General features: G+C 39.4%; 1 protein-coding gene and 2 long non-coding RNA genes across 9 annotated transcripts in view; 2 read left to right on the top strand and 1 right to left on the bottom strand.

The window, feature by feature from the left end:
- The window catches only part of LOC122827033 (plakophilin-4-like), a 33,477-nt gene extending 24,514 nt beyond the window's left edge, over positions 1-8,963 (top strand). For all 6 annotated transcript variants that reach the window (XM_044109529.1, XM_044109532.1, XM_044109530.1 and 3 more), the window contains 11 exons: positions 1,546-1,729; positions 2,714-2,831; positions 3,979-4,173; positions 4,247-4,420; positions 4,881-5,031; positions 5,105-5,297; positions 5,870-5,954; positions 6,066-6,183; positions 6,261-6,389; positions 6,825-6,898; positions 7,064-8,963. In XM_044109529.1, coding sequence (XP_043965464.1) covers positions 1,546-1,729; positions 2,714-2,831; positions 3,979-4,173; positions 4,247-4,420; positions 4,881-5,031; positions 5,105-5,297; positions 5,870-5,954; positions 6,066-6,183; positions 6,261-6,389; positions 6,825-6,898; positions 7,064-7,318 — 1,676 coding nt within the window. In that variant the 3' untranslated portion in view covers positions 7,319-8,963. The remainder of the gene's footprint in view (positions 1-1,545; positions 1,730-2,713; positions 2,832-3,978; positions 4,174-4,246; positions 4,421-4,880; positions 5,032-5,104; positions 5,298-5,869; positions 5,955-6,065; positions 6,184-6,260; positions 6,390-6,824; positions 6,899-7,063) is intronic.
- Positions 8,964-9,588: 625 nt separating this feature from the next.
- Positions 9,589-11,895, top strand: LOC122827135. Its single transcript, XR_006369965.1, has 4 exons — positions 9,589-9,608; positions 10,188-10,533; positions 11,473-11,539; positions 11,647-11,895. It is a non-coding gene; the product is annotated as an uncharacterized LOC122827135 (long non-coding RNA).
- Positions 11,896-14,614: 2,719 nt separating this feature from the next.
- On the bottom strand, positions 14,615-15,113 carry LOC122827131. 2 transcript variants are annotated; one of them, XR_006369960.1, is made up of 3 exons: positions 15,003-15,113; positions 14,773-14,925; positions 14,615-14,705 (listed from the first exon to the last, which is right to left on the bottom strand). It is a non-coding gene; the product is annotated as an uncharacterized LOC122827131 (long non-coding RNA). The 2 variants fall into 2 exon arrangements; XR_006369959.1 differs by having other exon boundaries at positions 14,871-14,925.

Here is a 15,113-nt window from a genome sequence, read left to right as displayed (position 1 = left end):
TGCAGCTACATCATGAATTTGCTGCGATACTATTTGATACAATCCAGAAGAGTAACTTTCAACATGTTTCAATCTGATATGTTGATACAATCTACCAGTTTAGATGCGATACGAAATGTTTGACACAATATGACATAATTTGATACAGTTTTTGATACATTAAGGAAAGAGTTTAAAAACAGATACATCATTACATTATTCTGCAGTGGGGCAATTGATAAACTCTTTGCCCCTGTTGCCTTATTTGGATCATAAGGCGGAGCCTGTTCATGACACTAACCAATCAGAATTAAGTTGGTCTGCTTCCTTACTCAAATGGAAATAATAACTTATTGTTGTTCAACTGCACATTTAATATGTACGTATTCAGTGTAATACTCCCACTAATACATTAAAATGAAATAATAAATAAAAAACATGAAAATTAGTAGAAAAAAATTATAAATGATATTAAAAAAGTAATTTATGTATATTTTTAGAATGTTTTTTAAAATAAATTTTCATGTTTTTTATATATTTTACTTATTTATGGAGACTTGTTAAAATAACACTAGTCTTATTATAAATATATATATTTTATATGATAAAAAGTACATATATATATTTATTGTTTAATCAAAAATTAAACACTATATAAATTATAACAATATATATAATAAAACGTGTGTTTTTTAATAAAACAAAATATGTTTCTTAAATTATTATTTTATCTTTTTAGTATTGGAACCTTGCAATGAAACCTCACATTATATTTAAATTATTTGTATATATATATTTAGTGAAATACAACCAGATTGGAAAGGGTTAAAATGTTTTTCTGCACAAACATGCATCTTGAACAATTGATGAGTTCAGCCTTGACTGCAATAAATTATTAAACTAATTCAGGAGTTTTAAGCTTTATGGATATTTATTATATCAGACATTTGATTTCAGCATCCAAATGACCAAAATCTGTCTCCAAACGTTAACGTGACACTCTGAAATCCCGCTGTGATGTGCGTGGGAGTTCTCCTGCTAGCGAGGTCTGTCGGCCAGCTGGCCAGCTCGACGACTGCGCGTCGCTCTGCGGCGCCGTCTGACCGGCTGGCTGGCTCGCAGGCGGCGCATTAATCCGTGGATTGGCTGTTTGGTGGGAGGTGAGAGTGGCAGAGGCTTAAACACTCGCCGCACACTGTTGGCAGAGCGGATCTCGGCACAGCCGCCGGGACAGATGCTCAGATAATGTGCTTTGGAAACAGGACGGCGCCGATGGCTCGGCACATACTGTGGAGCGCCAGCGGATCTGAAGCTGCTAGAGACACAGAGGAGAGTCCTTTCACTGAGAGCTGCTGCTCTTGAACACTCAGCTGTGGATTGGGATGATTACAGAGCAGGATGCTCCGTTTCTTTGAAGATGCTCTTCAACAACTCCATGCTTAACTTTCACAAATGTACCTGCATGTTTAAAACATCACTCCGTGTTTCCTGTTTTATAAGGAAACCAGTTGTTTCTGATCTTGTTTCTAATGCAAAAGATCTCAACGCTTGTTTCTGATTGGTCAGGCGTCCTGTGGAACCTCTCCTCGTGCGACGCTGTGAAGATGACCATCATCCGCGACGCCCTGAGCACGCTGACCAACACAGTGGTCATCCCCCACTCGGGCTGGAGCACCGCCTCCCACCGCGAAGAGCACAAAGTCAAGTTCCAGTCCTCCATGCTGCTGCGCAACACCACCGGCTGTCTGAGGTGAGCCGCCAACCAAACGCACCTCACAGCATGAACTAAATGTTGGAACTGTGTTAAAAATATATATCAAGTCTTGCAGAAGCACTTTTAACTGTCTTGTATTTTCTTTTACCCTAAAATTTAATGGTTTAAATAAAAAATATAAATTAGGGATAGCCAAAAATCCTAAACAGATGAATGGGTTGGAACAAGATAGAATGGCCTAGTCAAAGTCCACGCTTAAATCCATTCAAAGATCTGTGAAATACTTGATGTTCACAAATGCCCTCCATTTAATCTCTCTTATCTTTAGCTATTATTGCAAAAAGTTTAGTGTAAAGTTGCAAACTAATGTATCAGGATGCATAAAAATCAATAGAAATCATACTATTTATCAGTAAAATAAAATGTTGAAAATGTATCTTCACTTTGTTTTAGTCTGTCACATAAAATTGAACTTTTTCAAGCTTGTAGTTATGAAAAAAGTTGAATTATTTTGATTCTGCCTCGTTAAGCTGCGGAGCTGCTGGATGTTTGATTACATTGATCTCTTCCATCTGGGTTTATTTGTCATCTTAACGATTCTATAATGCTGCAGATTTTATGCAGCTGTGAATTGTTGATGCGACTCATTTAAAAGCTTTCCTTGTTTTTTAATCAATTTAAGGAGAAAAAAAAATCCGCTGCTTTAAACTGTGAAGTGTGTTTATCCAAAGTTTAGCTGAAGTGAATCTCCCAGAGAGCGAACTCCATCCTCTGCAGTCTGCAGCTCTTCCCTTCATTCACGCTGATGTGCAGCTGTAGATTGATGGTATAGAAATGCATTGTGGGAGTTCAGTGCTGCTGTGCGGTCGTTCTCCTTCCGCTCCTATTGGAGGGGCGGCTCCCTCCTCTCCTGTATCCGGGCAGGTTTCAGGCCACCTTGTGGGGGAACCCGCGCACTGCAGCGCCGTCTGAACCGCCGTCTGAACCGCCGTCTGAACCGCCGGTGTGTTTGTGTGTCAGGAACTTGAGTTCGGCGGGGGAGGAGGCGAGGAGCCAGCTGCGCTGCTGCGAAGGCCTGGTCGACTCGCTGCTGCACATCCTGAAGGCCTGCGTCAACACCTCGGACTACGACAGCAAGGTGCCGCCGCCGCGCTTCTCAGTTTCTTCCCAGCAGGAGAGAGGCTGAGGATGAGACGAACTCAGCTGAACACTGTCACCCACTTGCATTTTAACCTCTAATATGATCAAATTTCTATGTTTATTATTGAATAATTCAGTCATCATGCTGAAATATGCAGGAAAACCTATAAAATAACCAACTTCCTATCCAGCATCAGGGCCGGTCCTAGAAATGATTAATGCAGGGGCTGCTACTGACGGGAGAAAGGGGGCCATTTGTAAAAATAAAATAAAATAAGTTTGAATAACAACAATTTTATGTTAAAAAGAAAATCAATATTTATTTGAGCAATTTTCCAATTTTTTTATTCTAGGGGTTCTGGCACAAAAAATGAGTAGAGTTTAACAAATAATGAATAAAATACGTATTTTAATTGACTTCATCACTATTAACACATCAATACAAATAGAACAACAAACATTAAACATTTATATGTATAAAATAAACAGTTGTATTATTATTTTATTATGTATTCTTGGATCATAAGTAAAGCTGTGGGAATTTTTGTTGTTGTTGTTTTTATCAAAGGTCGTCTTAAGATTTATCCATATGGTTTATATAAGCAATAGTTTATATTACTCATATAAAATGTAACTAAACAAACAACTTTGTGGAGAAAATAAATTATTTAGCAGATGAACAATCTGAACTTTTTATAAAATATATGTTTTTATTTCTAATTAAAGTTGGACTCAGATATTCATATTGGGGAGCCTAATACTGGTGGCTTATGCAAAAGACCTATAAAAATAAATTACAGTTAGATTTTATTGAGTTAATCAGATCAAAACGTATTTTTTATGCAAAACCAAAAGCCTGACTTGTTCCAGCAGAAAGATTTTACCTTCAGCTGTGGTCCTAAATATTTATAGAAACAAAAACTTTATGTGGTTTCTAGAAACTTCAAACAAGAACAGATATATGTATTGCTTAAAAGTAAAACAAAACAATGTTTGTCTTTTGGCAATTACTGGATTAAAATTCAGATTTTCCAAATATTTTCATGTGGCGCCACCTTCAGGCTCAACTTATAATTTGTGAAGAAGAAAACAAAACAAACCGATGGGTGAATTATTCTAAATGGAAAAACGTTTCTCCTGTTCAGATTGTGGAGAACAGCGTCTGCACCCTGAGGAACCTCTCGTACCGCCTGGAGGTGGAGATGCCGTCCTCCCGTCTCCTCGGCAACCAGGAGCTGGACACCCTGCTGGGTTTCTCCTCGCCGGTGAAGGAGCTGGACTACCTGTGCTGGGGGAAGAGACGGCGCGGCAGGAAGAGGGGCGGCTGGCCCGAAGGCAAGGTACGACGGCGGAGGAAAGAGTCGTTTCCTGATCTGAGTTCAGAGCTTTATTGACGTCCTGTCCGCCCTGCAGTGGGACGGCATCGGCCCCATCCCAGGTTTCTGCCAGTCTCTGAGGGGGGCGGAGCTGCTGTGGCACCCCATGGTGGTGAAGCCGTACCTCAACCTGCTGGCTGAGAGCTCCAACCCGGCCACCCTGGAGGGAGCCGCCGGCTCCCTGCAGAACCTCTCTGCCGGAAACTGGAAGGTAGAACATCTCACTTCATCACAACGAAGCATTCTGTACTTTTGAGGCTGTCCAGCTACAAAAAATACAGAAGAGAGATAAATAATGCTCAACACGGTTAAAAAGGTAACAAAATAAAGAAGAAAGCAACCCTAAATACCTGATGGATAAACATTTAAAGTGATTTAATGCACATTAATTGACACTTCTTTAAATTCCAGAAAATTGCAAAACACCCGAAACACTGAGTTCCTTTAAATCTGGACTTCCAGGGAAAGATTTGATTGTAATCTTTCCCTGGGAAATAGAGTTGTAATGGTTGTTTAATTTATTTTGAAGCACAGATTCACTTATTGTTCTGAAATATTGAAATTAGTAATATGCTTTTGGCACTAAATGTTTAGTACATTTTTCTTTCTTGTCTCTCAATATAAATAAAAAAGTAATGTAGCGTTCAGTCAGTTTGTGTTTTTACCTGCAGTTCTCCGCCTACATCCGAGCCGCTGTGCGTAAAGAGAAAGGTTTGCCCATCCTGGTGGAGCTGCTGAGGATGGACAACGATCGGGTGGTCTGCTCCGTCGCAACCGCACTCAGAAACATGGCGCTGGACAGCCGCAACAAGGAGCTGATCGGTACGCACACACAGTCAGAAGACAAACAGGAGAAGCAGCAGCTGTTTGAGATGAATATGTCTGAATATGTCAGGAAAGTACGCCATGCGGGACCTGGTGAACCGGCTGCCGGGCGGCACTCCCTCTGTCCTGTCCGACGACACGGTGGCATCGGTGTGCTGCACGCTGCATGAGGTCACCAGCCGCAACATGGAGAACGCCAAAGCTCTGGCCGACAGCGGCGGCATCGAGAAGCTGGTGGACATCAGCAAAGGACGAGGGAAAGGGTAAAAACAGAGGCTGCTTCCTTCATGAACTGTTAATTAAAGATGGTTGAATGGCAGAAAGTGCTGCAGGCCATCACATGATGATTAACAGAAGTGGGGAGAAAGCTGTTTGGCAAACCCAATGCTCATATAATCTAGTACAGCAAGTTAAATACCTATTTAATCATGTACGGCAAATCCAGCACTTTTTCCAGTATGGCAAACACATTGTCCATTTACTCCAGCATAGAAAATCGATTGTTCACATGAGCTCAAGGCTCATATTCTTCAGTACGGCAAGCCAAATGCTCAAATGGTGCAAAATGGAAATTCCATCTTCATATCATTTATTCATTATAGCTAAACTCAGTGGCTACAAATGTAGTATGGAAAGCTCAATATTCATATAATCCAACATAGCAAATCAATGTTTGAATAAACCAGTATGGCAAACCATTGATATATATTCTGGTATGCAGAAAACATTGCTCACATAAGTTCAAAAATATATTTTCTAGATTTAATGTTTGCTTCTTTTGGTATTGTCCTTTTGGGGTTAAACATAAAGTAAAATAAGGTTCTTCATGTTACAGGTACTCAATGAAAGTAGTAAAGGCTGCTGCTCAGGTGTTGAACACACTGTGGCAATACAGAGAGCTGAGGAGTCTCTATAAGCAGGTGGGTGGAATATTTAACAAAGGTTACTCTTTACATTTAAAACATTCCAGTTACAAGCTTGATCTTCCCAGGGAATTTGACTTCTTGTTGTGATGTCTCGCATGCAAACAGGACGGATGGAACTACACTCACTTTGTCACCCCAGTGTCCACCCTGGAGAGAGACCGCTACCGATCCCAACCGACCCTGCCCACCAGCCCTCTGCAGATGTCCCCTGTCATCCAGTCAGGTATGAAATGTGGGATAATCATCCATATTTTACCCTAACTTTAAGGTAAACATTTCCTGTTTTGTGTTCACCACCAGGTGGCAGTGCGACATCCTCGCCCGCCATGCTGGGGATAAGAAGACACAGCTCAAACTACCAGAGGGCACAGTCATCTATGCAACTCGACACGTATTATGGAGACAGTTTACACAAACGGCAGTACACAGGTTGGTATTTAGGCGTTCCTCAGGGTTGTGTACCTGAGCTCCTAATGCAGTGGTGTCCAAACTGTTTCTCCAGGGGGCCAAAACTGGCTAGTTTAGCTACAGAAATAATGAAATTGAAAAATAAAAAAGCTAGTTCTTTTTGGGGTTTTTAAGGGAGCTTCCTTGTGCAATAATAAACCAATATTATTTTTATAAAATTGTATATTAAAGAACATTAAAAAGGACTTTGAACTGTTACCTTATTAATAGAAAAAAACAATTTCTAAATGTCTGTGGGCATCAATTGTTTATGTTCTGTTGGCCAAATTTGTGCCAATCTTGATTTGTGGCTGGGGCCAAACAAAATAATTTAAAGGGCCACAAATGGCCCCTGGGCCACACTTTGGACACACCTCCCCTGTTGTTTTAAAGCTAATTTGAAATGTCTTTTGTCAGGGTCAGACAAGAAAACTCCCTATTTTATTGGGACATATTCCTCCCAGTCAGGAGAGGATATAAGAAGATCACAGGTGAGAAATGTTTTCACTTGAGCCGATATTAAGAAGCACATTTGGAGTTTAGCCTCAAAGTGAGCTACTCAATCGATTCTTCATGTATCTCCAAATTGAACTTATATTTATGGATGTTCAACTTGGTGTGGAAACAGTTATTTCACTCCAGTATTTCTCTCGTAGCACCCAGAGCCATTCTACGACGAACCCGACAGGAAGAACTACAACAGCTACAGAATGTACCTGTCGTCGCCTCAAGGCTACGGCGAGGAGCGCTACGAGGACGAAGCGGTCCACCTGCCGTCCTCGCCCGACGGCTACGCCACCCAGTCGCTCCGATTCAAAGCCAACACCAACTACGTGGACTTCTACTCCACCACGCGGAGGCCTTCCAACAGGGCCAACAAGTTCACCGGGTCCCCCGACTCCTGGGTGTAGGAACAAACAAAACTCACGCGCAGTGTGCGTCCAGCTTTACCGTGCGTGTCTGTGGGTCTTCGTGCGTGGGAAGTACACTGTACCGTTAGTTTGGGTGAAAAGTTGCGGATGCATGTGAATCTGTGTTGAAAATGGGCTGAGGGACCAGGATCGGATTACTGTCAGTTTGACGAAGTCAGAAAGTAAGTAGGGAAGTTCAGTACGTTATCAGTTTAAACTCAAGGAGTTTGGTTTAGTTTGATTGAGGGGGGAAAACATCTCAATACTTCAAATGAACGCATCATTCCTGACAGGTTCTCAGCTATAGTTCTGTGAAAAAGCATTGTCCTCCCTAAGATTCTGTTTTGTTTTACAATTTTTGATAAGTGGAATTCATGCATATTCTGTTTATGGGGAGAAATTTTAAATCATCATATAAAAAAAAGGCTTTTTTTCATATAAGTTTTGAGTTAATGGCTTATGAGACTTTTTAACAGCTACATTTCTTTTCTACCCTCCTGTAACAGCTAGCTGCACTACAGTTTTAACCCTTTTGAAATTTACTTTTAGTTTGCTGTGCTAGGCATGCTGCTGATCTTAATTAAAATCAGCAATAATACACAATCAATGCAAACTAATTTATCCAGGAAATGTTGATCTTTACAAAAAAGAAAAGTTTTGTTCCAAAAAGTCGGAGCCTCTTCTTGTGCTGTGTGTAGATTTTGTTTCTTTTGTGAATGAAATGCTAACCATCGCTACATGAGTGAAGTCAACCAAAAATACTTGGAACAAAATCCAAATGGTTAAACGGCATTTTTCAGATTTTTAGCATCCAATCCAAGACATAATCCATAAAATGTTAAATTTTATGACACATTTTGTTTAAAAACAAACTTTAAAGCCTAAGTGCAGCCTTCTAGATTCTCTAAGTGGCAGATTTTGCAGGGGGAACCTCTGGAAATGTATTTTTTTCTTTTGCAGGCATTTAAAATGCCTTATTTTTGACTTTTTGTGACAAGGTGCATTTGGTAAGAAAAAGGACATGAAAAAAGACTAAAGCAGCCCTGCTGTCACTGTTTACTGGAGTGTTTGTTCATGTTAACTGACTCATTTCCCTCTGCAGTAAAAATGTGAAGTGTGTTGGCTTTAAAACATAGATATTGTCTGCCACTGTTTCATGGACACAAGAGAGAAGGAGCTTGTTGCAGCCGGGAATCCTGGGAAAATCTGGGATTTATCCAAACGAGGATGAAAGAGAACCTGGACAAAAAACCCCGGGTTTGGAGACACCTGTCATCACTCTGGGGAACCTTTAAAGACTCAGAACCGGAGTTACGACTGCAGCTCATCACTTCATGTTGGCCACAAGTGCAGTAAATATATCATAAAGTATGTGAAATATGTGCAAAAAAATATGCGAAAATCTATTTGTACAGATACACTGGAATAACTGTCCTGTTACATTGTTGTATTCAATATGTAGAAATTTCTATGTGATTGTGTGGATAAGATTTTTCTATTATTTATTGATTATTTTTTATTAATTTAATAGTGATCTGACCAAAATACACCATCTGTCTGTTCTGTCCAGAAATGATGACAGTAATGTGCAATGTCAAAGAGGGAAAATATACGTATAGGGATTAAAGAATATATCACAACAGCCCGCCGGAGTTTGAGTCTTTTTTGACAATAATAATCATCCCAAAGCTGAAATGTGGTTAGAAAAATCATTCTAATGTATTGTGTTTTTATGTACTCAAAAATGTTTTACTACATATAGTAAGATGTTGGCACAAATCTAATAAATGTTGAAAACATTGAGCTTTTCCTAAATTAAATGTTCCGGATAAATGCTAAAGCGCTAATTGATTTGGCTGATTTGTAAACTTTCGGTTTTGTAAAATTCAACGTCTCAGTTTAAGTTTTGGTTATAAGCTGTTAATAGATTATAATGTTCATGCTCTGATATTGAAGTGGTTTAAGGCTGATTGTCTCTGATAAATGACTTTCATTCCTTAAATGTCTCCATAGATTAATTTCAGCTGCAAATCAGAGCTACTCTAGTCAAATGAATATTTATTTTAATGTACTCTATTTCATACAGTCTCACATCCTTCTTTGATGTATTTTGTGTAATTTGATGCTAAATTTCTCTGTTGTTGCAGGAATGTCATTGTCCTCTCATGAATTCATGCTGCAGTTCAAGTTTTCGCCACAAGAGGGAGACAGGTAGATTCTGGGTCCACGTGGTGCTTTTATGGGCAGTTTGTTGTTGTGAATGATGACGTCATTGGCCGACATAATCAAGGTGAGGCTGCTGCAGGTTTTTTTGCACCTGTGTGTATATCTTGTTTTATTTTTTCCAGTTAATTTTTTTTCTCATTTTATTTTCAAACTAGGACAGAAAAATCCTCACTTCTATAAGCCGTATGTTTGTTTGGTTTTAAATCCTGAAACGTAAAGTTGCATTTAGTTCAGTTGCTATGGCAACGAGTATACCAGTAGCTGCAGAGAGCGAGAGAGAAGTGGTTTTGATTTGTACTTTGTTTTTTCCCTATGATGTGGAGAACAGCACTACATCTACATTTCTAAGTGTTATTGAGTTATATAAATTGTTCTGCCACTGCATGTAAAATAAAAGTATTTTTCTCTCCAGCAATGTGCGCATGTGCGAAATTTCCGTATGTAAACAATAACATGCAGGGGTCTATATTAGTAAATGTGATTATGATGAAGTCAGTGCCTCACCAGGTATGAACCTATTGATCCTGATCAATTTATGGATTAACTGGTTAATAGTGGGATGCTAAAGCTAATGCTAATGCTAAAGCTAATGCTATCAGTTTGGTTATTTTCTCCACGTATGTCTGACTTTGCTCTCTCACAGCAGAGCAGCAGTCGGTCTGATGGATCTGCTGGGGACGGTTCTGCTGCAGGTTCTGGTGGGATCAGAGGTCCAGAACCTGAAGAATGTTTCTGTAGAACCGGGTCAGGATGTGCTCTGTTAACCGTGGGGACATCTCCTGGTTCATGAAGATCCACAGCCAGTTCAGAGCAGGAATTGGACATAGTCTGTCAACATCCCCTTCCTACTGCCAGGCAGAGTTAAAATCAGAGTTCTGGGAACTATCTGGAGATTAAAACCGTCTCTTCTGAGGACAGCAGGCTGGACTACTGCGGGATGAAGCAGAACCAAAACATTGTTTACACAGACACCTTCAGTCTTCTATCAGGTGAGCAGCAAAGATTTTTAACTTAGCAGAGATTCATTGGTTTGGTTTTATAAGAAATGATTAAAACATGGTGGTGAGTTGAACATGAACTGAGACTCATTGGCATCTTTACCCAGGCTAGGATTGTTAGCATAAATAATAATGTTTTTTTTGTTTATTGATTTACTCTAAAAGAAGTTGCACAACTGAGACAGTCAAGTCAAAGTAAATGTTTAGTGAATGCAGAACCTGGTGTTAGAATGAAGCTCTGAAATGAAAGAGCTTATGGAGCCTCAGATTACTTTTATCACTTCATTATTATCATTTTTAGATGTTTAAATTGGACGGATTGATTGTGATGTGACAGGAAGTGGTCATTCAACCTGATGGGTAACGTCTTGTGATGATTCTGCAGTTTCATCAATCACTTGTATTCTCAGCTCACTGAACAGGAAGTAGAATCCAGTTCTCTGCTGGTTCCTGTTCAGGGTAAGAAGCCACTGATGGATCTGCTGCTGGTTCTGGTCGGATCAGATGTCAGTTCTTACTATCCTGAGATGTTTGAGTGTCTCTTTCACTTTAAATCCAAATGACCTGCTGCTGGCCACGCTTGATGCAGACAGACATTATAAAGGGGTAAAACCTGCTGGAGATTAGGTGGGGTTGCTAGGTAACAGGCTGGGCTTCACTCAGGTTGCTAGGTAACAGTTCCTGCTGATGGTAGATGTTGCGTTCTGAATGTTTTTGGAAATGCTTGTTTTTCAGACACCAAAAACAAGAACTTACTGCCAAAAGTAGAAGTGTGATATATTTGAGTTAATGCTGGGATTCTCTGTAGAAGCAACAGAAACACAAATGGAAATATAACATTTTTATAATATTTCCTCTTTATAATACAGAAATACTTCTAATAATGGATGATTGCTGAATTTGAAATCAAAAACTCTTGTCCTCCACCAGGAGATGTGATGCTCTACACTGATATGATGTCACTTCCTGTTTGGTATCTGGGACTGAAAGGTCAAAGGTTTGTGGCATTTGCAGTAAATGATTATTTTTCTGTGTGAATCTAGTTGGAACTGATGGTCACCTCCTCAGACTTGAACTAAACCGTTTTCTTCCTGATGTTTTCAGCTGAGATGACAATCAGCAGATGTTAACTGACCAACAGTTACTGGTTTCTTTCCAGCGGTCCCAGAAACCTGTCCCACCGGTCCGTTGGTCCATCTGAACATCAGCACTTGTCCTTCCTGCTCCAGTGAATCTGAGAAGCTGACCTTCATCATCTACCGCTCAGCTAAAAATCTGTTCCACCAGAAATCCTCCAGTTCAGTTGTAGCTTCACCTGATTGACATCCTGTAAAAACTTCATTTCAATCACCTTCAGCATCCAGTTCAGAACCAGTGAATCTATATATTGATCAGGATCAATACAGATCATCCACACTCTGTATGGATGTTCAGTCCAGCAGAAGTTGTTGAGCTTTTCAGATATTTTAGTTGCAGATTCATCCTTTGCTCTACATGATCAAACGTTCACTAAAGTAACACTGTTATAGTTTTAGAGGCATTTTGTCTTTTTTAAAAAGGAATAAAATGATGTTTATAGTCTTGTATTTGTGATAATGTATGAAATCATCTCCAGTAGCTCACGAACTGCAGAAAGTTTCAGTTTTAGAAGATTTGGTTGTTTTGAAATGTTATTTGAAGCCGCTGCAGGTGCAGCTTCTGTCCACTAGACGGCGACATTCCGCAGCCTGCTGGGGACAGTTGATGATTTTATTGTCTAAATTTAGTTTTATAGATATAATTCAAGGTCGATTATTATGTTTGTGAAAAGGGCTTTATGAATAAGCTGTATGTATTTATATTTATGTAAAAGTGACACATTTAGGCAAAAGGTTTTTTATATTTCCGTTGTCTTTGCACCAAAAAAGGTTAAAATGACCAAAGTCCCCAGAAAATGATGCGAATGGACCCAAAAGGAGAAAAGTGCAGCACAATCATCATAGTAAAAATGACAAGAAGAGACCGAAAGCGAATGAATCATCCGGAGGAGGTAATCAGCGCTGATTGCGCTGATTGGAGTCACCTGTGGGGAACCGGATAAAAAGGAACGGGATGAGCCAGAGGCGTTTAGTTGAGCTCTGGATCAGGTTCGGTTCAGTGGGTCTCCAGGTTGTGCTCCAGGTAAAGTCAGCCAGGCTCTCATACCTGACGAACGATTGTTTGAGTGTCTAAAATGTGAAGTAACTTCTCTCTGTTTTTCCCCTCCAGAGTTTTTCAGCGTCGTGTCCATCTGAGTCCACGGGTGGGTTTCATCTGCAGCCGAGCGGCTCCTTAAAACTTCATCTGGCGTTTGGAGCAGCGATAGTAAAGGCTGTTTTCAGAGCAACTTCTTTGTTGGGTTTGTATTTGGTGCAAACTTTTAGCGTTGTCGCTTTGCGTGAATGTGAATCCAGACATTGTTTGACGTTTAGCGTGACGTTTGTCCCCGCAGCTTCCAGTCCGCCGCAGACAGCAGGTGAAACGGATTGTGACCGATTCCTGGTTCATGGTCAAACACAGGTTGGTTTATTTGTGCATTAGTTTCTGAAATGGCAATGTGTTTAAACGTTTTTCTTTATTTTCAGAGAAACTAATATTTTTTTTCCAGTGCCGATGACTGAAACAGAAGCTGCAGCATCTTGATGCATAAAAACAATTTAAAGTGCCTCAGTGTGTAACTGATCCATGTTAGAATCTATTGTGTCTCTGCAGATCTCCGTGGATCCACAGCCTCCTGGTTCGGTTCTGTGAGGTCCACCATGTCGGACGAGCTGACAGCAGCTGATTTAGATTGTAGTGTTTGTAGTTTTGTTCCTGGAGGAATGAACAGCTGCTGACAGGTGAGTCTGTAAGGATTTAGTTGGCTGGGTCCAGTTTTAGCAGAGACGTATTGCGAATTTAAACTTGCTTAAATCCCAACACAGTGAACAGAAACCAAAGTGTTTCAGGCCTCTATCGCCCCCTTGTGGTGGCTTCCAGTGTGTAGTCTCGTTAAAATGAGACTTTATGTTCAGTTCAGCAAACATGGAAGTGTAGGAAAACGTTTATTTGTGGTTAAACTCATCAGTAACATTGTTCGTTTTTGTCTGCAGAGCCTGGAGGTGAACTTTGACCTGGTTGATTTTCATCCTCAATACAAGTAAAATGTTTAATCAGTGAAAGTTTGTCTCCTCCAGCTTTATTTCTGCAGATTGTCTTTGCTGAATACCAACTGAGCCAGATGTCCAACCTTGGCCTGCTTATTGGTGAGTTTTTTTTTTCAAGAAATAAAAGTGTTGTAAAGAAGAACCCAGAGACTTTGGTCAGAATGAGTGAAACTTTTATTTCTTTTTCAGATTGTGAGTCCAGCAGGATCTTGAAGAGGTTCATCTGGTGAGTAAAGAAATGTGACAATACTTTGTTGTTTTTTCTGTCTTTGCAGGTTTCCAGCCATCATGATCTGTACTGAATGTTTTGCATCTTGTGTTGAATACATGTGATTGTTGCTACTAAAAAGTAGCAACAATCACATGTATTGATTTTTTTGTTTAAATAAAAAGTAAAAACCTTGCTTGTCTCATGTGCCTTTTCCTCTTTAAGACCCTTGAAAAGTTAAAGTTAAAGTTAAAGTTAAAGTTAAAGTTAAAGTTAAAGTTAAAGTTAAAGTTAAAGTTAAAGTTAAAGTTAAAGTTAAAGTTAAAGTTAAAGTTAAAGTTAAAGTTAAAGTTAAAGTTAAAGTTAAAGTTAAAGTTAAAGTTAAAGTTAAAGTTAAAGTTAAAGTTAAAGTTAAAGTTAAAGTTAAAGTTAAAGTTAAAGTTAAAGTTAAAGTTAAAGTTAAAGTTAAAGTTAAAGTTAAAGTTCAAGTTATAGTTATAGTTAAAGTTAAGAAGTTAAAGTTAAAGTTAAAGTTAAAGTTAAAGTTAAAGTTAAAGTTAAAGTTAAAGTTAAAGTTAAAGTTAAAGTTAAAGTTAAAGTTAAAGTTAAAGTTAAAGTTAAAGTTAAAGTTAAAGTTAAAGTTAAAGTTAAAGTTAAAGTTACTCCAGATTCTGTGCAGGGTCAATGATCACACAGGAGACACTTTGATTTGTCTTTAATGAAACAACATGATGTATGAAGAGGTGATGCCATCAGGAAGCTGCACTGGCTGGAGAGAGAAGTGAATCTGTCTGAAATAAAGACAAACATTATAAAAGTTCATCACTGGCTGTAATAAAGTCAAGTGTCAACTATTACCTTTCACAATGGAGCTTCTGATCCACAAGTTGTTGGAAGGAAAAGTGAGTCTGTCTGAGATAAAGACAAACAATAAAAACATGACTGTGAATTCTTACCTTTCACCTCTGCTGGTTTCTATGGAAACAGTCTCTTCTTCCAGCCCATGATCTCCTGTGTGGAGAAACAAATCCTTCAGTTTCTCATTAACAGAATTGTTCAGGTTTTGCTTCAGAAACTTTCCTACTAACCTGCCTTGTTCTTGACAAAGTGGCCTCTTCTGGAGAGCAGCAACCGCAGAGAAGAAACTTTCAGTCACCTCAACATTGATGCAGTCGACTCTTCTGATGGAGTGATGACAT

This window comes from Gambusia affinis, linkage group LG24 (genome assembly GCF_019740435.1).
Source record: "Gambusia affinis linkage group LG24, SWU_Gaff_1.0, whole genome shotgun sequence".
Lineage (NCBI taxonomy): Eukaryota > Metazoa > Chordata > Actinopteri > Cyprinodontiformes > Poeciliidae > Gambusia > Gambusia affinis.
Note: the sequence above shows the minus strand (reverse complement) of the source record. Positions and strands in the feature narration are given on the sequence as shown.